This window comes from Trachurus japonicus, chromosome 5 (genome assembly GCF_045865225.1).
Source record: "Trachurus japonicus isolate A0001 chromosome 5, Traja_1.0".
In the NCBI taxonomy this organism is placed as follows: domain Eukaryota; kingdom Metazoa; phylum Chordata; class Actinopteri; order Carangiformes; family Carangidae; genus Trachurus; species Trachurus japonicus.
In genome coordinates, this window is record NC_140911.1 from 2,969,240 (window position 1) to 2,991,211 (window position 21,972).

Consider the following 21,972-nt stretch of genomic DNA (forward strand, 5'->3'; position numbering starts at 1 on the left):
AATAAATAAATAAATGTAAAAAATAGTATTATCAATAATAAAACATAGATGAAAATAATAAACCTAAAATATGATTATATAAATATAAATAAATACGCAAACTAACAACAACAATATCATTAATAAAAATAAAAAATAAATCACTGAACTGTTCTTGATGCTGTTCACCGCCACCACTGCGTCGCTGCCGTTCAGCCTCACGCTGCAGATCTGGGACAGTTTGGCGTCGGCCCAGAACAGACGCTCGTTGAAGTAGTCGACAGCCAAACCTGAACACACGGAGCAGAGAAGAGAGAGAATGAAGGAGAGGATCACAGAGGAAGAGGAAGAGGAGGAGGAGGAGGAGGAGGAGGAGGAGGAGGAGGAGGAGGAGGAGGAGGAAGAGGAAGAGGTGAGTGTGAGTATAACAGTGTTTTACCGGTCGGCCACTGGATGTTTTCCTCCACCAGCGTCTCTCTCATGGTTCCGTCCATCGCTGCCGTCTCGATCTTGGGGTGGTTCCCCCAGTCGGCCCAGTACATTTTCCTGATGGAGGAGAAGATGCACACGCTCCGTCATCATCATCATCATCATCATCATCATCATCATCATCACTACATCTCTTGTAGGGATGGGAGAAAAAATCGATTCACATAAGTATTGCGATATTTCTTTGACGATTTAAATGGATTTTTTTTTCAACAATTGTTTTTTTTTTTGTTTAGAATTTTTTATTTTTTTTTAAAATATTGTGCAATGTGCATTTGTTCGCCTTTTTTACATACAGAGAGTCCAGGTTTTGAAAAGGGTTTAAGTTCACTTTAAAATGGAGTTTGTTAATTTATTGGCTCCTACAGTATTTGTGTGCAGATGAATGTTAAAATGTAGCAGTTTACCTCAGTCTATATCTCATTCTGTCAGAAAGGTTTCAGAAGCCTGATCTTTCTATACTCTCTATACTATTTTTGCCTCTTTCATGCAGTCCAGGCTTTTGAAAAGAGAGTAAACATATGTATTGCTTACATTTTGTGTATATATATATATATAAAAGATGCAATATATAAAGGAGAAAGTGCAATAATTATTTATTACAATAATTATTTATTACTTGTATGAACTATGAACTTAGTCGTACTGTCTGTAAGTGATCTCTGTTGGTTGTGTGTGTGAGTATGTGAAATGGTGTATGGTTTTAAAATCTGTATGCAGGATGTACAGCATTGATTGTCCAAGACAATTTTCCCTCCGGGGACATTAAAGTTTATTTTGATTGATTGATTGATTGATGTGATGTGTATTTTTTGGGGAAATATGGTGACTGGAATAGTCTGTAGACAATCATAATCATTCAACTGTTTCACTGGTGTTAAAAATGCAGACTAAAAATCGAGAAAATCAGCAATATCGTAGAATCGCAATTTAAATCGAATCGGCATCCAAAAAAAATTGTAGAAGAATCGAATCGGGAGAAAAGCGTATCGTCCCAGCCCTAATCTCTTGTGATTTCCAACCGCTGCTCTACTCACCCTCTCTGGGGGTCGACCACGATGGCGTAGGGCTCGTCGATCATCCCGGAGATCAGCGTCTTGCGGTGGCGTCCTCCGCTGATCTGAGCCACCTCGATGACGTCGCGACCCGAGTCGGTCCAGTACAGGTTCCCGGCCACCCAGTCCACGGCGATGCCCCGGGGCATCTTCAGGTCGGGGATCTGGACACAAGAAAACAAGAGATCAGGATGCGTTAAACTTCCTGTTTGTGTTTTATTGTGTTATATTTTTTTTTCTTCCTGTTTGCCTTTTTGCTTTATTTTCATCTCATTTTTATAGTTTTTTATATTTTACTTAGTTAGCGAGGGGAAGAGGGGAAGGGAGGGAGAATAGGGAGAAAAAGTTTGCTCTGTTTCTTGCTTGTAAGAATGACTTGTTTGATTTGTTGTATCTTGCAAACAAAAACTAATAAACACATGCTTAAAAAAAAGAAATGTAATGAAAAATGTTTTTTTTTTCAAATTTTATAAAAGAAAACTGAAGCATTAAGTTCCTGTTTGTTCACATTAAATGGATTTTGTGTTTCAGAGTTTCCTGTTTAAGTCTATAAGACAGAATTAAACAGTTAAATACATATATAAATATCTATTTAAAAATATAACACGTTTTCATCACTGTTTTCGAGTTGTGCTTTGTGAGTATTTACAGTAATCTCACAGTGGCGTCGCTCACACTCAGTACACGACTTATTAGTTGACAAATCTTAACAATTCTACAAAGCTGTTTTATTCCCAAGAGAGAGAGAGGGGAAACAGTAGTTGCCTTTTTTATTCTGGCTGTTTTCAGCTTGTACATAGTTTGAATGTGTCTGCACACTCAAGTGGAAACAGACAGGGGAAAGAACCAGAGGAATTTCAAAATAAAGGCGCATCTAACAAATTATAACATATATATATTAAACTCTGATTGAAGTTTTTCATTTTGAACTGACACCGCTGCCTCGTACCTCCAGGTTGGTGACTCTGGAGTCGCTCTGCCGTCGGTTGCGGTTGCTGTTGGGGGACGAGGACGACGGCGGCAGGTCGTAGGCGGAGATGCGGCCCGTGTGCCAGTTGGTCCAGTAGATGCGGTTGGTCTTGATGTGCAGGTCCATGGCGTCGATGCGCACGTTGGCGTCGCCCTGGAAGTTCTGCTCGTAGCGCCAGTTGGGCATGGACGGGTCCAGGCTGCGGATCTCGTTGTCGTCGGCGATGTAGAGCACTTGTCTCGGAGCTGGAGACGATGTCGGGTCAGAGGGAGAAGTATGAAATATATTAATATAGCAGAGCACAGATGTGGAAATATTAAAGCAGGAGAGAGATAATAATAGTTTAATAACTGTGTTTATATAAAACAAAGTTTACAAAGTGCTTGACAAAAACAACATATAGAGAGCAGAAGACAAATCATAAACAAGAGTCAGAAAACTCAGAAAACTCAAATTAAAATGAATAAATAAGGGGGGTCTACATGATACAATAAGATACAAAAAGAAAAGATGGATAAAAGAGTTAAAACAGAAGAGGGTGTAGAAGTAAAACAACGACTTTCCCTGTCTCAGTTACATACAGAAGGGAAAATTGAATAATTGGCAGTGTCTGCCTCCTCAACACTAGGTGGCGATATGTGTTGTTTCAGCAGGTTACAGTAAGACGGACCCATTTCCAGTTGACTTTTCTGTCACCCAGTAAATAACTGGATATAAATAACATTACAGTTGCCAACCGGACACACCGCACAATATATATGACTTGGATTGTGTTGGGCCAGGCTTCCTTTTATTTTTATTTTTAGGCAAGGCAAGTCAATTTTATTTGTATAGCCTGTCTTTTTACAAACAGTTTGTCTCAAAAACAACATCCTCTGCCCTTAGACTGAGGCAAAACTCCATAGAAAACCCTTTAACAGGGAAAAATTGGAGATTTTTTAAAATAAAAACACATCTTCTTGCTGGTTGCACTGTGTGAAAAATGGAAAAATGCACTGACGCATCAGCACAGGTGCTTTTTTTTCTTTGTTTGTCTGGCTTCTATGCTGTCTCTACTGTTGTGAAGCATGCACACATACACACTGTATATACATGCAGAAGAAAATCAGTTTCCAATTGCATCATCTGGGTGTTTTAGTCGGATCTGAAGACGCCCAGTCTTGGTCGGACTGACGCGTTTACATGCACTTCAGTTTGTCCAATTGGATTGAGGCCATAATTTTTTTTTTTCGACTGTTGTGTAAACGTAATAGGTGAGATAAAATGAGATAATATTGAAGGGGAAGTGACACTGAATCTAAAAGGAGGATGGGGAACTAAACCAACAAAGAGAGGATAGGTACATTAAAATGGGGGATAAAAATGATAGGAAAACAATAAGAAGATGGTAAAAAGAAAAGGATGACGTCAAAGTGGGTTTTAAGAAGTGATTTAAAAGACGTCACAGCTGGAGAAGCTACACATCATTAACAGTGGAGGTGCTCACCGTCAGCTTTGCAGGTGTCATTGATCTTGATGAAGTGCTTGTGGCAGCCGCACTTGTACGATCCCTTGGTGTTGTTGCAGAGGTGGGAACACAATCCAAACTGCTGACACTCGTTCTTATCTGCACAACGAGGCCAAAGACACACGGTTCACGTCACGCACTCACACTGTAGTCACAACACAACACAACACAAAGACGTAGAGAAAGGAAGGACAGTGTCACCTTCACATCTGTTGTTGCGTCCTCGGGCCTGGAAGCCCGGTTTGCAGGAGCAGAACGAGTCGGTGCCGTTCACCACGCAGTGAGCTTCGTCTCCGTCGCCGCACATCGTCTTGTTGCTGCGGCAGTCGTTCAGCAGCGTGTCTGCAAGACAAACAGGAAGCGTGCTGTCACCACACAGAACGAGAGTGTGTGTACGTTGCATGTTGTGCACATTATGACACAACACACACCTTTCTTGTTGCAGGTGACTTCGTCGGAGCCGTAGTCCTCGCAGTCGTTGAAGTAGTTGCAGCGCAGCGCCGAGCTGATGCAGCGGCCGTTGGAGCACTGGAACTCGTCCTTGTGACACGTCAGCGGGGGAGGGGGCACTGATGAAAGGGGGTACAATTAGAGAGTTGGTCAGTGTCATTCATTATAATGTGCAAAACTCATCCTATAATATAGTTGGGCGGTAATACAGTATTAATATCCATGGCATTTCATTACCGTCATATAGGGGCCTGATATAATACTAAATACAATTTATTTAAAGCCTAAATAATGAGTGGATGTCCAGCACCTACATATGTGTAGTTCAGTTTTCAATTTTACTCCAATAGTTTAATGTTTTCCTTTTGGTGGATGTTAGATAAAGTTGATGGATATGATTTTTGTCACGTGATGGCTGAGAGACAAAAAAAAAGATGACATGTCACGCATCAAATGAGTTGGTTTCCTCCAAAAAAACAAAACTTCTGCAAAAGCCTTGACTAGATTTGAAGCAGTATGTTGCCGTAGTTACCATGTGTAGGCTTGAGCCAATGTTTTGTTTTTCTTGCCGATCTTATAAAGGACACACACGCTGCTGTAGCTGCGCAACGCCGCATCCATTGTACTCATGTCACTTTAAAATCTATTTTTATTTCTGTATTATACCTTGTATTTGTCCTTGTAACATTTCTGTATGGACTTTACATTACTAGTGTGCACAACTCATTTGCACCACAGTTTACCATTGATGGTATCCAGGACTTTGCACATTACACTTGCCTTATTACTTCTATTTGTTATATGGTACATTATGCTACTGAGGGTCTAAGGGCAGAGGATGTTGTTATGATGCCATGCAAAGCCCTTTGAGATAAACTATTTGTAAAAACAGGCTATACAAATAAAATTGCCTTGCCTTGTCTATTGTAGTGAATGTGGTATAATGTTGGGTGTGTATCGGATGTTTTGTATGGTGTGCTTTATGTTTTCTGTTGGACAACAGATGGAAATTAACTTCTGCTAAAGCTGCCGTGCCCAACTTCTCGTTTCGTCTTGTAAATGATCAATGCAAACACACATGGGGCGGCAGTGGCTCAGGTGGTAGAGCGGGTCGTCCAATGATCAGAGGGTTGGCGGTTCGAATCCCGCTCTGTCCCGGTTGCTGCCGTAGTGTCCTTGGGCAAGACACCTTACCCACCTTGCTCCTGATGGGTCGTGGTTCGCGCCTTGCATGGCAGCTTCCGCCGTCAGTGTGTGAATGTGTGTGTGAATGGGTGAATGTGATGTACTGTAAAGCGCTTTGGGTATCGTTACAGGTATAGTAAAGCGCTATATAAATACAGGCCATTTACCATTTTACCATTTACATAAATAAATAGAATAAAAAATAAATAAATAAAAGTGGCTCAGCTGATTGGTACTCAGATGGCAGTTGGATCTTCCGATGTTGAACTCTTTTTATAAATACAAAGTGCAGCCAAACACCAGGCTGAAGAGAGAGGAACAACAGAGCTACTCTGACAGCTCGTCTTTGGAGCTGCAGGTGAGCTTTTTTTTAAATTATTTTTAGTGGCACCGTCCACTTTTTCTATAAGCTATTTGTTGTTTAAAAAAGTTGTTATACATGTTATTGTTTCAGTATTCTTATGTGTTGACTACCCGGTGACAATGTGGAGGAGGTTACCGCCCCGACCCCATCCCATAATTATAATACTGTACAAACTCACAGCAGTTGATTTCGTCGCTGTTGTCTCCACAGTTGTTGACTCCATCGCAGTGTTTGGACACGGGCAAACACACGCGGTCGTTATGACAACGGAACTGCCTGGTGGGCGGGCACTGGAATTTAACTACGAAACAGGAAGGAGAGAAACATATCAATCAATCAATCAATCAATCAATCAATCAATCAATCAATCAATCAATCAATCAATCAATCAATCAAATTTTATTTATATAGCACCTTTCAAAGCAAATAAATGCCGTTCAAAGTGCTTTACATTTTGATTGAAAAATGATATACATATAAGAGGTGAAACAAGAAGAATAACATGGAGACTAATGCACGAAGATTAAAAACAACAATGAAATATAGCAGTAGAAAAAATAACAACTTTTAACAACAATAACATTTCATAAAAAAGAGCAAAACCAAGATACATTCCTATCAACTTGATTCTACTTGTTGACATGGCAATAAACTTTTTGAATCTAGAATCTTGAATAGAATAAAAAGCAGGACAGAAATATAGGGCAAAAATAAATAAAAAAACACTCAAAAGAAAGATAACAATAAGAGAGAAAAAAGTAATAAAATAGAAGAATATAAAAACTGTAAAATAGAATAAAATCACTATGAGACTATAAAATAAAAGCCAGATTAAAAAGATGGGTTTTTAAGCCTACGTTTGAAAGTGGGCTAAAAACCCATCTTTTTAATCTGGCTTTTAATCTGGCAAAAACATCACATCAGAAGAAGAAGGAGAGAAACAGAAGACAAGAAACAGAAACAGAAGTAGAGAAGTCAGCGATCCTCACCACACTCCTCGGGGTTCTCGTCCGAGTTGTCTCCACAGTCGTCCTCGCCGTCGCACTTCCATCCCAGAGGTTTACAGAGCGTGTTGTTGCACTGGAACTCGTCCAGGGGGCAGTAGCGACCCACTGGAGCACGGAGAGGAAGACGGAGATAGAGAGAGAGAGAAAGAGAGAGAGGGATGAATGATGATGCGTCACATCAGAGGCTGCACACATCCAACATTTGTCAGGATTATGGAGGAAAAACTCCAACAAGACTTTAGAGAAGCGTCTTAATTAATGATGATTTATGCAGGAAAGAAGGTGGAGCCTAGATTCATGTTTTATGGGAAGGTCCTCTAGCTTTTTTTAATTTTAATTTTTTTTACTGTGGAAGAAAGTTCTGCAAGTAAATGGTTAGAAACAGGTGAAACTTTCTCTCCTTGGAGATAAATCAGCAGGACCACATGTAAACAAATCTGCATTTATAGTGTTAAATAAAAACAGGCTTAATAACATCTGTAAAGCTTCAGTAGATTTACGTTTGTTGTGATGGAAATGCTTATTTGTTTGTCCGTCTTGTCCTCATTAGTTTTGCTTTTATTGCTCATTTTATGTTTGTGATTTATTTCTGATGTCAATAATTTGCTGGGAACTCAATAAAAAAATCGAATTATAACAAACAAAACAAACAAAACAAAAAACGTCCAGGAGAGAATAAGTGTGTGTCTCTCACCACCACTGTCACATTTCTCCTCATCACTTCCGTCCATGCAGTCGGGATCGGCGTCGCAGCGCCAGCGGATCGGGATGCAGTGGCCGTTCTTACACTGGAACTGATCACTGTCGCACTTCACATCACAGCCGTTCTGACGACAGAGAAAGATTTCATTCATGTCAATGCCCCCCTGCTGCTGTGTCAACATGTTGAAGCAGAAGTTTAACTAGCAGGAGTTTTATCTATCTTTTTGTTTTATTGTAAGTCTGAGAAGGAAATTACATTTATTTGTATTCTGTCTTGCGAGAGGGAAATATTTAACAGCTTGAAAATGTGTGCAAATCCTCTGCTAAGAAGCTGAAACCCTTCAGTCTGTGCAGAAATATGTTTTACTGATCATCTGAAGATAGATTTGTTGGTTTTGTAAGTATTATATTTCTGTGGATAATTCTATATTTTTGCTTTCGGAAGTTTTGTCAAGTGAACATATTGTTGTGTGCAGCCAGTGAAGTACGTTTATTTCTCTTTATGTGATAAAAAATATGCCTTAATTTTGCACACTGTGTATTCAAACTGTTCAAGATATGATTTCACTTAATTTCCTCTATTGATTTATTTGTAATGGGACAAAAACCTGTTGTATATCTGCCAGATTTAGCTCTGGAGCAAATATATTACATCACACAATGGTTGCATCAGTAGGATGAAATAAAAAGTGGTGAAATGTTAAAGTGCATTTATCAGACAGTGTCGTAATAGTAGTACATTGTCAGGCAGTATCTATATGATGCTTTATGAGGAAGGAGGAACATAAATGCACATGTAACTGAAGAACTGTGGTCCTGTGTATTTCCTGGAGGAGGGAGAGATAACAAGTACAATCAAGTACAAGTGATACCTCGTCTGAACCGTCGGCACAATCGTGATCACCGTCGCACTTCCAACGTCCGGCGATGCAGCGGCCGTTCGTGCAGGAGAACTCGCTCTCTGAACACTGACGAGGAACTGGGGAGGAAGACAGAGAGAGACAGAGAGAAAAGAGAGAGAGAAAGAGAGGGAGGTGGGTTAGAGAGAGTGAGAGAGGATGAAGAGGATGAAGGAGGAGCAGAGAGCGGAGGATGAGGAGCGAGGAGAAGAAGTGGGAGAAGAGACGACTGCTAAAGGAACACAGGACTCTCTGTTGAGCGTCGTACACACACACATGAATAAAATAAAGCTGGTTATTTAAATTACAGGGTTGGACTCATGGATGGGGGAGCAGGAGAGGAGGAGGGAGGGAGAGAGGGAGGAGGAGGGGAGGGTTCAGCATTTTTTTGCAAATGGAGGAAGCTAGAGGGATCGAAGAGGAAGAGGAGGAAGGACGAAGCTCGGAGGAAAGAGAAGACAAGCTGGGACAGAGGACACAGGAAGCTGAGGGTGGAGGTGAAAGTGTGAAGACGCCACCTACCTCTGGCTCACAGCGACGGGCCAGTGTGAAATGTAAAAATAGACATGAGATGATGTGAGATGTGCAAATGGCCACAGAGCTAGTCTCAACCACGAGTGTAGCTGAGTTAAAGGGATAGTTCAACATTTTGGCAAATTGGCCCATTGCCATATTCGCTATAGTCATACAGTAGCAGTAGGTTTGTTACCTTTAATTGTTGGTGCAAGCTATTTTTAGAGCGGCGGAGCAGAGCCGTGAGCTGCTCAGAGCTACGCTACGGAGGCTAATGGGATTACTTGGCTTCCCTCATCAAACTCATCAAATACACAATCCAACAACTCCAAAACGCTCTGGTGGACAAGTTGTGACCTGCACATTCACCACGCTATGAGATAATAACAGAACGTTACCAGACAGAGTTGTTTTAGAGGCAAATTCATGCAAAACCGCTGATGCGCGTTGCCTTCAGGGACAGTTTTTCATCAAGCAGTCTCTGCATTTCCCTCTAAAACAACTCTGTCTGGTAACGTTGTGTTATTATCTCATAGCGTGGTGAATGTGCAGGTCACAACTTGTCCACCAGAGCGTTTTGGAGTTGTTGGATTGTGTGTTTGATGAGTTTGATGAGGGAAACCAAGAAATCCCATGAGCCTCCGTAGCGTAGCTCTGAGCAGCTCACGGCTCTGCTCCGCCGTTCTAAAAATAGCTTGCACCGACAATTAAAGGTAACAAACCTACTGCTATGACTATAGGGATTATGACAATGGGCCAAATTGCCAAAATGTTGAACTATCCCTTTAATACAACACACACAAACACACACACACACACACACACAGAGAAGTGATAACGCTGCTTACCGCTGTAACACAGTAGAGCTCAGACTACACTATGAATCACTGTTGTTGTTGTTGTCGTACAGGCTGTGGTTGTGTTGGTGTGAGCGAGCGAGTTGTGTGTCTCTCCACTAAATAAGACAAACACAGGAAGCGTACCACACTTGTCTTCGTCAGAGTTGTCGCCGCAGTCGTTGTCGTAGTCACACTGCCAGCGGCCGGGGACGCAGCGGTTGTTTTTACAGCGGAACTGGTACGGCTCGCACGTCCGCTCGTCTGCACCGAGAACACACACACAGAAAGATCAAATCAAATCAAACTTTATTTATAAAGAGCATGTCATGCACAGGGCAAACTCTTTGTGCTTTAGAAACATATAATTAAACATATACAAATAAAAACCATATCAGTCACATACACATATTCAAACACATGCACAAAACTTAAACAAAGACTGTTGTCAAAAGAGTTTTTAAACTGTTTTTTAAAGTGTTCACTGAGGTGTAATTTCTCAAACATGGCTGCAGGTCTGGTTTGCACAGTTCAGTCTATCAGCATTTTTCATTTCTCTCCTCCCTGCTCCTGCACCAGGTGTAAATGCAACCAGGAGCCAGAGAGGACAGACAGTATTGTGATCGATTGCATTGGGATCACATTCAAAACAAGTGAAAATGTAATTATGCAACTTTTTAGGCTGTTTGTGGACTCTTCTTCTTCTTCTTATTATTTGTTTATTTTGCTGTTGTTGCTGCTGCTAATTATGAAGCAGCACACAGAGGAGCAGAGGAAGTGACTGAGCGGTGGCTGTCTGTTTTTTGTTTTTTTCCTGTTGCTGTGTCACTAAAATGTTGTAAACACTGTAAATAAAGTGAAATATTTTCAAAATGGCTCAGATGGTCCAGAGACAGAAGAGGAAAAAGAGATAATCTCTGGAGAAGCATCTTAATACCAGAGGTCATAACATTTCAAAAAACATTTTATTTTATTAAGACATTTTAGTGTAGGAAAAAAGAAAACTGCAGCTGCACCGTCACTTCTTAAACTTTATCAACAACAACAAAGTAAACAGGAAGAAGAATAGTGGACCAACAGCCTGGTGAGTTCTTCTTCTCCTGTCTCTTACCACACTCCTCCTTGGGTTCGTCCGACGCGTCTCCACAGTCGTCCTCTCCGTCACACTTCCACCGCGCCGGGATGCAGCGTCCCGAGTCTTTGCAACGGAACTCGTCCACGCCGCACGTCATCTGGGCTGCAACACAGAGAGACAGAGAGAGGTACAGAAACGTAAGAGAACGAGCTGTTTTCGCAACAATAAAGAACTGATATTAAATAGATATAACTGTTATTATTATTATTATTATTATTATGAATATTAATATTGTACGACTGACTGATCGTGTTTGAGTCTCAAAGACCAAATGAAGAATCAACAGCTGAATAATGATGACATGAAAACCAGTGCTCTCCTCCTGTTGGATGATGTTAACTTTGATCTTTTTGTTTTCCTTTATAATACACCACATAAAAAAATGTTTGGTTTCCTTTTTTTTTTCAGTACAACTTCACCGATAATATCTGACAATTATTTTTTGTCACTTTAGCCGACTTTATTGACATGTTGGGACCAAAAAAACACAAAAATCATGTAGAGTAGTATCAGCTGATCCCACCACTTTTTCCATTTTGTAACATGATGAATATATGTAAGACTTAATTCTTCTAAAAGTAGAAGAATTACTCACTTGATACTTATGTTATGTTATTATTACTGATTCGATGACTAGTAACATAATTTACTATTGTATTAATCAGTATATGTACGCATGAGAGGGTATGCTTTGTTTTGTTTTTGTTTTTTGTGTATGAGTAAATATGATACGGAGGAACTGAAGAAAGAAATAAACGGCAATGTAGCGGGATCTCTGTTTAAAACTTCAGAGTGTGACACCATGTATTGTTTCATGTCTATGTCTATATGGTTTATATGGTTTATATTTATTTGTTAGTGTATTGTTTGATGTGTATGTGTACACTGTCCAGTGTGAATGTGTGTTCGTTTATTGTCTCCATGTACATGTTTTTGACCACCACGCTGCACAACCACCACGCTATGAGATAATGACGGAACGATACGAAACGGAGCCGTTTTCGAGGTAAATACAGGGTAAATACGGAGACTGCTTGCTGAAAAACTGTCCCTGAACGCAACGCGCATCAGCGGTTTTGTATGAATTTACCTCGAAAACGGCTCCGTTTCATATCGTTCCGTCATTATCTCATAGCGTGGTGGTTGTGCAGGTCACAACTTGTCTACAAAAGCGCTGTGGAGTTTTGGGATGTTGAATTTGATGAGTTTAATGAGGGAAACCAAGAAATTCCGTTCATAGCGTAGCTCTGAGCAGCCAGCTGCTGCGCTCCGCTGTACTAAAAATAGCTTACACCTACAATTAAAGGTAATGAACCTACTGCTATGACTATAGCGATTATGGCAATGGGCCAATTTGCCAAAATGTTGAACTATCCCTTTAACAAACAAAACGAGGGTGCGTTCAGGTACCGAAATGTTGTACCGTTTGATTTTACGTAAACCGATACTCGGATTACTGTGGTAATTCGGTCGGCGCCGATAAAAGTACCAAATTTGATACTCAGCCCTAACGCTCAGTGTCTAATCTGGCCTATCAATGTCAAACCAAAACTGGGAGAGAGTTTCAAATCTGTACTTTCATGTGAAGTTGACAGCAGCTTTTCTTGTTATGGCACTTTAATAAAATGTCACGTGATCTAATCATGCCGATGTGATAACAGCTTTAATGTTATTTATATTCACGGCTTCCTGATTGGACCGTGGTGTCTCTCTAATGGAGACTCATTCCTTCAGTCGAGGTGTTGCGTAATAATAGTAATAAACTGTGTCTTACTGCAGTTGGCTGGTTCATCAGATCCGTCCACACAGTCGTTGTCCCTGTCGCACACCCAGACCCGTGGGATGCAGCGCTTGGTGATGGCGCACTGGAACTGGTTGGGGGCGCAGGTCACTTCAGCTGCACAGAGATGAGAGAAAAGGAAATGAAGCAGAGTTGTTATCTAATCAGAGAAGAGACGACGAGGCCCGAGTCCTGCTGCGGCACCTTGAGACGGGAAATATTCACCACGTCATTCATTTTCATTTGCATGAACATGCAGTTAAACGTGCTAAAATGTTAATTTTGACCCCAAAATGGCTCAAAGGGAAGAGTCGGTGTAATCTCCCTCTGTGGAGGACGAATGTGCTCAGCAAATGTCACGGCAATTACATTATGCAACATCGTTTAGCCTCCGGGCGTCGCTAAAGGAAAGGTCAGAGCCGGACTCGAGGGAGAACCAGAGTCTTCAGCAATTTCCTGTGTCCTGCTCATTAGGTTTCTGAAACACAGAGTGTGGAAGAGGAGAGTCTGGCCGGTGGGAAGCAGAGGAGGAAAGGTCAGAGGTCACTCGCTACGGTCCCGTCATCCTCTGGAGGACAAGTTTTAGTCGGAGGCTACAACTTTTTCTGGACCGTGGGGAGAACAGATGGGCTCGGTGTGGTGACCACTGCTGCTTCTAACTAGAGCTGCCAAAATAACTGTTTCTTTTTTGATTCTTAATGGGACGATTCTGAATCGAAGCAACGGATTTTTAAATTCAAAGAATTCATAATATATAATAATATACTGTATATCATGTATATTATATATCTTATAATTCAATATAACTAACTTATTATAGTATATATTGAATTAACATAGAGAGAAGGGGTGGGATTTAATAAGCTTTGGCTTCTTCCCACTCCTTCTGAACATACAGTAAATAAGTGTTAAGTCTTGTATTTATTGTTGTTTGTTTTTATTTTGTTCTTCTTTTATTCTGTGTTCAAATAAACTTTCATTCATTCATTCAAGTTTGATTATCTCGTTCACGTACAGAGACGGTGATTTATTTTATTTTAAAGCACAATGTGTCATGCGCTTTAATTTTTCTCTCTCCCGCCCAGAGAATGCAAAGCCGGATTCCCTGTCTCGTCAGTTTGAGCCCGAGTCTGCTCCACAGACACCAGCTACCATCCTTCCTTCTGCCTGTTTTCTGGGTGCCCTCACATGGCAGTCCCTTCGGCTCAGCTGGCACCTCGCTTCATTGGCCCTTTCCCCATCTCCAGAGTCATCAATCCTGCTGCTGTTCGACTTCGCTTGCCACGTCACATGAGGATCCATCCGACCTTTCATGTCTCCAAGGTCAAGCCTGTGACTGAGTCTCCACTGGTTCCCCCCTCCCAAACCCCTCCTCCCCCCCGTCTTCGCCATTTGGACAGTTTTTGACTCTGCCTTTGTCTAGCCCTTGCTTGTACTTTCGCCCCGTGGACTGCCTATTTGTGAATGACCTCTGCTCGTCCTGTAATAAAGTGTGTGTTTGATCTCTGCACTTGAGTCTCCAAGCCTGTTCGTTACACAATGCCAAGATTTACGTTTTGTTTTCGAGAAATTAACAAGTGCACCTTTAAGTAGGCTATAGGCCTTTTCTTTTTCTTTGTGTCTTAAGACTCCAAGGAAGCTGCTGTATTGTGGAAATGCATTTCTTTTATTTCATGTAAATAAAAAGTTAGCATATCTATCTGACTATTTATGTTAATTAATGAAAAAGCCATGTGTGGCAACAGAAAATTGAGGATGTGATGCATGGAAATGCATCGTATAACTGAATTGAACCGAATCGTAGACTGGTGAATCGTAATCGGATCAAATCGTGAGGCCAGTGAAGATGCACACCACTATTTCTAACAGCAGCATGGTAGAAAGACTTACGGCAGTCCTTCTCGTCCTCGCCCTCGCCACAGTTGTCCTGTCCGTTGCAGCGGAAGATGCCCGGGATGCAGCGGCTGGGATGGCTGCATTTAAACTGACTGGGCAGACACACGTGGATGTCTGGAAGCAGAGAGACGACATGTACAGGTACTGTCATGGTTTACAGAGGATGTAGGTCAGACGTGTCAAACATGCGGCATGTGGGCCAAAACCTGCCCGCCAGAGAGTCCAATCCGGCCCGCTGGATAAATTTGCCAAGTGTGAAAAGAACAAAGAACAAAGAAGACAGAAGTGGCATAATATAGTTGAAACTGCAAGTATTTTTCTCAAGAAATTCCAGTTTGTTAAAAATGTTTTGTAAAAGAATAGTTATAAACTGTCAACTTCTTATACTTGTACTTCTTTTACATTTACAGCTCTTGTTATTTATTTAATCGTCCGGCTCACTTGAGATCGAATAAATGAGTACATTTAGAAAAAAGTTTGAATATCAAACCATAAACTAACCACATGTGGACGACAGAAAAACCTATGTATCTGATCTTTAGCTTCTTCATTATGAAATCTACATCATGATGAAAAAAATGCAGATTGCAGATAATAAATACAATTATCCTTTTGGGGAAAAATGTTTATTTTTAAGGCTCAATAGAGGATGATTTTTTTTTAAAGTGCGGAGCCAGTTTTTCTTTTGGAAAAATAATCGCAACAAATCAAGATAAGATGACAAAACACACACAAACCATAAAAAGCAAAATGAAAAATGGGGAAAACCTGAGTTTGTTTAAAATGTAAATTAACTTTTTATTAGCTAACTATTAAAAGTAACTGTCAATTACATTTTTGAGTTTTCAAAGATCCTTTTTTTGTTTGTTTTATTGTTTTTCTTTTCAATGAGGTCATTTTGTAATTATAACTTATTGCTGAGCTCACAACAGATTTAAGCAAATAACAATATTACTTCATCAGTCATATCACATTTTTTCAGTTAATTCCAACCTTGTTGTCTTTGTTTTACCATTAACAACTTCTTGTTGTTTATTTTAAATAATGGATGTCAGAACAGGCTCAATACTCCTGACGCCTGAACATGAGCTATGACTTGAAAATTGGCTCGATGCCCCGATCCCTGAGGCGTAAATAAATCGGTCCCCATCGGGCTCTGGCTGAGAGATGCAGGGCTCTAATTATAGATTATAAATTAAAAGTTGGTACCAGGGTGGACAGACATACAGAGGGATGGACTGACAACACAGAGGTGTAGAAAGCTTTAGTATCTGTAGGTAGATATATACCACAGTTGGCCTCGTCCGAGTTGTCCTGACAGTCGTTGTCTCCGTCACAGATGTAGGCCGGGTTGGTGCAGATGCCAGTGCCACACTGGAACTGGCCCGGTCGGCATTTAAACTCAGCTACAGTCAGAAAAAAATAACGAACGAAAGCAAATCATCATCAACAACCGGAGCAAAACAAAACAAAACAAAACAAAACACTTGGTCAGTGAATCAAACACACTGCAAAAACTCAAAATCTTTCCAAGAATATTTGTCTTATTTCTTGTCAAAATGTCTCATTTCTAGTCTAAACTAATCTCTGTCCACTTTAAATGAGACTCATCACCTAAAAATTAACTTACTTTTAGATAATTTTCACTTGTTTCAAACAAATTTTCACTTGAAATAAGTAGAAAAGTCTGCCAGTGAAAGCAAGTTCTTTGTACTCGGAATAAGAAAGACAAACTTGCTCCACTATCAGATTTTTCTACTTATTTCAAGTGAAAATATCCTTGAAATAAGTAAAAATTGTCTAAAAACAAGCTACTTTTTATGTATAACTATGTATGTATATGTATAAATATACTTATGTTAGTTATAATTAGATTTGTTTTGACTAGAAATGACATTTTGACTAGAAATAAGACAAATATTATGAGTTTTTGCAGTGCAGGAAATCGACTCATCACTCACGGCAGTCTGCAGGCTCGTCCGATCGGTCGCCACAGTCGTCCTCGGTGTCGCACTTCCACCAGAACGGAATGCATTTGTCATTTTTGCAAACAAACTTGGAGGGACAAAGGAAAAGGAAATGATTAACTCTCTCAGAAGAAAGACGTGTCAACATTATAAATCTCAGGAGCGATAAGGTGGAGATAATGACGAGACGACGCACCTGGCTCGCCGTGCAGTTGGACAAACACTGTTTGCCGTCGGCTGCCAGGTAGAAGTTGGTGGGACATGCGCACTTGTATCCTCCTCCGGGCGAGAGCAGACAAAGGTTACTGCAGCCGCCGTTGTCGGTCTGACACGGGTGGTCGGCCACTAAACACAGAACAAAACAAAGTGCAGATCAGAGTTGCTGAAATTTCCTGAATTTCCCTCTTTTAAATTCCCAGGAGCCCGAAAAAAACAGTAGTAAACATTGTAATACCACTTTACAGCTACTACATGCTTATATATAAATAAGTTCAACAGAACAATCACATAAAATGTGTAACGTCACACACTTTCCTCCACATTCATCTAACCGTGTCACTTGGAAACAAAGTAACAGTAACAAAGTTCAACTCGAGCCGTGGACCTCGGCTGACATTTAACTCCAAACTCACTTTAAAGACCAGCATACAAATAACTTTAAGTTACTTTAATAACAAAAAAAAAATCTGCCTTGTGATTTTTGAGCAATAATAAATGATTGTGTTTTATGGTTCAATAGGAAATAATACTCCCAGACTCCTATGTTCACTTTCAGAGCGGATATTTACGCTCACAAATCGTTTGTTTTGCTCAGACGTGGACTCATCTGTGGTCAGAGAGAAACCGGCACTTCAAATGTAACAGCAAGTTCACTCTGTTTTTGTGTTTCCTGCTGTAAATAACATATACTGTATATATATATATATTTATCCAGTATCTCATTGCACTACCACCTACCACCTTGTTTATTTGCGCTACCAACTGACCACCTTAATCCACCTGCCACTTCACTTATCTATGCTTCTACTTGTTCTCTGTTGTATTGTGTTATTGCTCAGTTGTTGCTGTCCTTTTTTAATATCATAATAATAATAATAATAAATTTTACTTGTAAGCGCTTTGACAGATGCTCAAAGACACTTAACACTTTACAAATCTTAAAATAGAGCAAAGTCAGAGTGGAATTCAGATTAAAAACAGCAATAAAACAGTATAAAACACACGAAAATTATATATTAAAAGCTAATTTAAAAAGGTGAGTATACAGTAAGCTATACACTAGTATATGTGCGTACAAGTAAGTGCATAAACCGGAGTCAAATTCCTTGTACTTGTACTTGGCAAATAAAAGTGATTCTGATTCTGATTAATCTGTGTTAACTGTCTGTATTTTGTAATTTTTTATGCTTATTGTTGTACAGCACTTTGGTCAATGCTGTTGTTTTTAAATTGTATTGTATTGTAATATGCCTGACTGGTTCTCAGGCATGTTTTAAATATCCGTCTTTGCATGTGGCCGATTGAATGTAGGCGATCTAAACAAGAAAACTATACATTTCACACAGTTTATTATTTAGCAGGTGTTATTATTAGTTTAGGTCTTTATTAAGGCGACATAATTAGACGGTAACGTAGAGGAGTTTTACCGTCGGGCTGGCGGTACGGGTGGAAGATGTGGATGTCCATGGGTCGGTGTAAGGTGCTGATCAACATGGTCTTGTTGACTCCCAGGGTCTTGTGAGCTCTGTTGATGGACTTGGTCTCCCAGTCGGTCCAGTAGATGAACTCCTCAAACAGCGTCATGGCGAAGATGTGTGGGATGTCCTGAGTCAGAACTGCAGGGGGTCGAGAAGATCAATAAGTTATGACTGGAAAAAAACCAAAACATCTACAAACACACGCTGCCCTACAAAGGCAAAGTGCAGTATCTGTAAAAATGCCAAACTGAGCAACAGCTTTTTGTGTTTTTCATTGTCAAGTTTAAGCATCAAATTATGAATAACTACCAAGTCTATAATTGATTAGATAAAGGTGGACTGAATCAACTGTATTTTGTAGTTTTGTCTTTCTGACCAATTTTGACCATTTTATGGCAGATACTGCACTTTTGCCTTGGTTTTGGTGCAGATACAGTACTGCACTTAAGCTTGGTATTAGCTACAGATACACTTTGCCTTGGTTTTACTCCAATGGAATTATAGAGTAAATTATACAGTACTCTTTGCAGATACTGCACTTTGCCTTATTGGTTTCACAGTGCTTTTTTGGATGGACAGCAAAATAAAAAGCCCAATAACTCTGGAAATTTTAGCAGTACCAATATCAAATTCTACCAGATTGAAGAGAATAAGCCACACTTCCGATTGGTCCAAAAAAAAATTTACTTTTTTTTTTTTTCTCTTCCTCCCATTCGCATAGCTTCTTTCATTCATTTTATTAATTAATCAATTTATCTGTCTATTCTTATTTATTCACTCACGTCCAATTCCACTTAAGCATCCATCCTCTGCTCCCTCTCCCTTGTTTCATTATTTCATCCTTTACCCCGGCTGTCCCTATTTCTTCCTTCTTACCTTCAGAAATAATGCTGTCATCAGTACTATTATGAGTTATGTTCGCTATATGTTTGCTATCACAACTGTTATCCCTACTACCCTTTATATCGTGTTTGTTATTGCGACCTGTGTCACCGTCGTGATTCTTTAATTTCTTTCCTTATCTTTGCACTATTACCATCACCACACTACACTACACTGCACTCGAACTACACACGCACATCTTGTGTATCCATTGCTGTATGTCCGTTATGTTGTTTGTCTTGTGTTTCATAATAAAAAAATTAAAAAAGAAAATTGAAAAAATGCAGATACTGCACTTTGCCTTTGTAGGGCAGCACTGATCCATGTGTGTGTGTGTGTGTGTGTGTGTGTGTGTGTTACCTGTGTGTCTGGTGGTTCCATCCAGGCTGGCGAAGGCGATGTAATCCTCCCGAGCGTCGGCCCAGTAGATGCGGTCGTTGATGAAGTCCAGCGTGAGGCCGTTGGGCCACGTGATCTTGTCCTCCACGATGACGCTCCGGTTGGTGCCGTCCATCCCGATCCTCCCGATGTGGGGGCTGTCCCCCCAGTCCGACCAGTACAGGTACCTGTCGGGAACGTCCAGTCAGCGTTACTGGTTTCATGACATCATCAGATTTTAACATGCACAAGGTAATGAGTTTTTCCTCCGACTCTGAGCTAGAAATCTCCATTTCAGCAGCACTTACAGACACCAAACCTTCCAGTTTGACCCCTGTCTATATTCTGAAGGTTTTTACATTTTACATTTTATTACTAAAAACATGGCGAAATTTGACTTTTTAGGGCTGGTGACAGTATTTTCTCATTTACAGAGTGATGAAAAGAGATATCCAAAATCCTCCTCAGTAAAAATTTCTGACTCTAATATGTCAACAAAATAAAAAAGAATTTTGAAAGTAGCTTTATCCATTGTTCAGATTTCAGTTCTGGAAATGTATGCAAATTAGCGCATATTTCATTAGATATTGCCTCATTTACATATTTAAACATAAATTTTGACAAAACTTGTAATACAAAAAATATTTGTCTTAATGTAAGTGATAAACTTGGGAAGTTTCATGGTGATATCTGTTAGTTAAAAATGTTTACCCTATTCACTTGTAGTGTCTCACCTTAACTGACAACAATGATCTCGCTGTTGGTTTATAAAAACAAATATTTTCCCATCCGTTTTCAATAATAACATCATACACACCAGGTTGTTTTCATAAAAGATCTTCATCTGCACAAACTCAAATAAATACAAGGCCAAGGATAATTATTTATTTATCTCTGGAGTTGGAATGAAACAAATGAGCTCAGATCACTCCTCCTCTTCCTCAACATACTGGAGCAGCTGCGTTTGGACGCGTGTCTTCCATCATCTCACAGTAAACAAAGGTCACACGCCGGACGGCAAAGCATTTCCTGTCACATACGGTGACGTTCAGGAATCTAAAACTCTGCTTTCCCCTGTTTTATATACATGCAAACAGGAAACCGGAGTTTTCCCCAGTGTCCACTTTGGTCGGAAGTTTTCAGAAATAATCGTTTTCAGTGACGTAAAATCAGATTTTTCAATGAAAGGTTGAAAACACTGAGCTGTTGAGCCTGAAGAGGAGGGGCACAGTTAAAATGTTGTGTTTACAAACTGCAATAAACAAACCTACAGACTCGACCTTTAAAGGGATAGTTCAACATTTTGGCAAATTGGCCCATTGCCATAATAGTCATAGCAGTAGGTTCGTTACCTTTAATTGTCGGTGCAAGCTGTATTTAGAACGGCGGAGCAGAGCCGTGAGCTGCTCAGAGCTACGCTACAGAGGCTCATGGGATTTCTTGGTTTCCCTCATCAAACTCATCAAATACACAATCCAACAACTCCACAACGTTCTGGTGGACAAGTTGTGACCTGCACTTCACCACGCTATGAGATAATAACAGAACGTTACCAGACAGAGTTGTTTTAGAGGGAAATTCATGCAAAACCGCTGATTCGCGTTGCCTTCAGGGACAGTTTTTCATCAAACAACTCTGTCTGGTAACGTTCTGTTATTATCTCATAGCGTGGTGAATGTGCAGGTCACAACTTGTCCACCAGAGCGTTTTGGAGTTGTTGGATTGTGTATTTGATGAGTTTGATGAGGGAAACCAAGAAATCCCATTAGCCTCCATAGCGTAGCTCTGAGCAGCTCACACACACACTCACGGCTCTCTCTAAAAATAGCTTGCACCGACAATTAAAGGTAACGAACCCACTGCTATGACTATAGAGATTATGGCAATGGGCCAATTTGCCAAAATGTTGAACTATCCCTTTCAAGATATCTGTCTTTTTTTTTTTTTTTACAGATATGCATCTTTCTAACTTTCAGTCGACCCAGATCCTCTAAAGTTGAACTCTCACCCGTAGCGCACGTCCACAGCGACGGCCCGCGGCTCCCTCAGGCCGCTGTTGACCAGAACCGTGCGGTACGCTCCGTTCAGCTTCGACACCTCGATCGTGTCCCGTCCCTTATCGCACCAGTACAGGTTTCCTCCCACCCAGTCCACCGCCAGGCCGTCCGGGTTGCTGAGCGACGTGCGATGGAGGACCTGTCGAATCAGAGAACAGCAGCAGGATGAGCCACTTCCTGTATCTTTGTACAAACCCTTTATTTAAAAGGGATAGTTCACCCAA

General features: G+C 40.5%; 1 protein-coding gene across 7 annotated transcripts in view; it reads right to left on the minus strand.

Moving 5' to 3' along the window:
• LOC146986787 (low-density lipoprotein receptor-related protein 1-like) overlaps positions 1–21,972 on the minus strand; it is a 173,955-nt gene that overhangs the window by 12,141 nt on the left and 139,842 nt on the right. For all 7 annotated transcript variants that reach the window (XM_085775603.1, XM_085775602.1, XM_085775601.1 and 4 more), the window contains 21 exons: positions 21,700–21,887; positions 19,674–19,879; positions 18,381–18,569; positions 16,931–17,079; positions 16,729–16,822; positions 16,057–16,173; positions 14,762–14,881; positions 12,866–12,988; positions 11,068–11,193; positions 10,104–10,220; positions 8,581–8,687; positions 7,701–7,833; positions 6,989–7,111; positions 6,178–6,300; positions 4,432–4,569; positions 4,202–4,342; positions 3,980–4,099; positions 2,473–2,738; positions 1,506–1,687; positions 419–525; positions 150–269 (listed from right to left, as the gene is read on the minus strand). In XM_085775603.1, the coding sequence (XP_085631729.1) occupies positions 150–269; positions 419–525; positions 1,506–1,687; positions 2,473–2,738; positions 3,980–4,099; positions 4,202–4,342; positions 4,432–4,569; positions 6,178–6,300; positions 6,989–7,111; positions 7,701–7,833; positions 8,581–8,687; positions 10,104–10,220; positions 11,068–11,193; positions 12,866–12,988; positions 14,762–14,881; positions 16,057–16,173; positions 16,729–16,822; positions 16,931–17,079; positions 18,381–18,569; positions 19,674–19,879; positions 21,700–21,887 (2,989 nt within the window). The remainder of the gene's footprint in view (positions 1–149; positions 270–418; positions 526–1,505; positions 1,688–2,472; positions 2,739–3,979; positions 4,100–4,201; positions 4,343–4,431; positions 4,570–6,177; positions 6,301–6,988; positions 7,112–7,700; positions 7,834–8,580; positions 8,688–10,103; positions 10,221–11,067; positions 11,194–12,865; positions 12,989–14,761; positions 14,882–16,056; positions 16,174–16,728; positions 16,823–16,930; positions 17,080–18,380; positions 18,570–19,673; positions 19,880–21,699; positions 21,888–21,972) is intronic.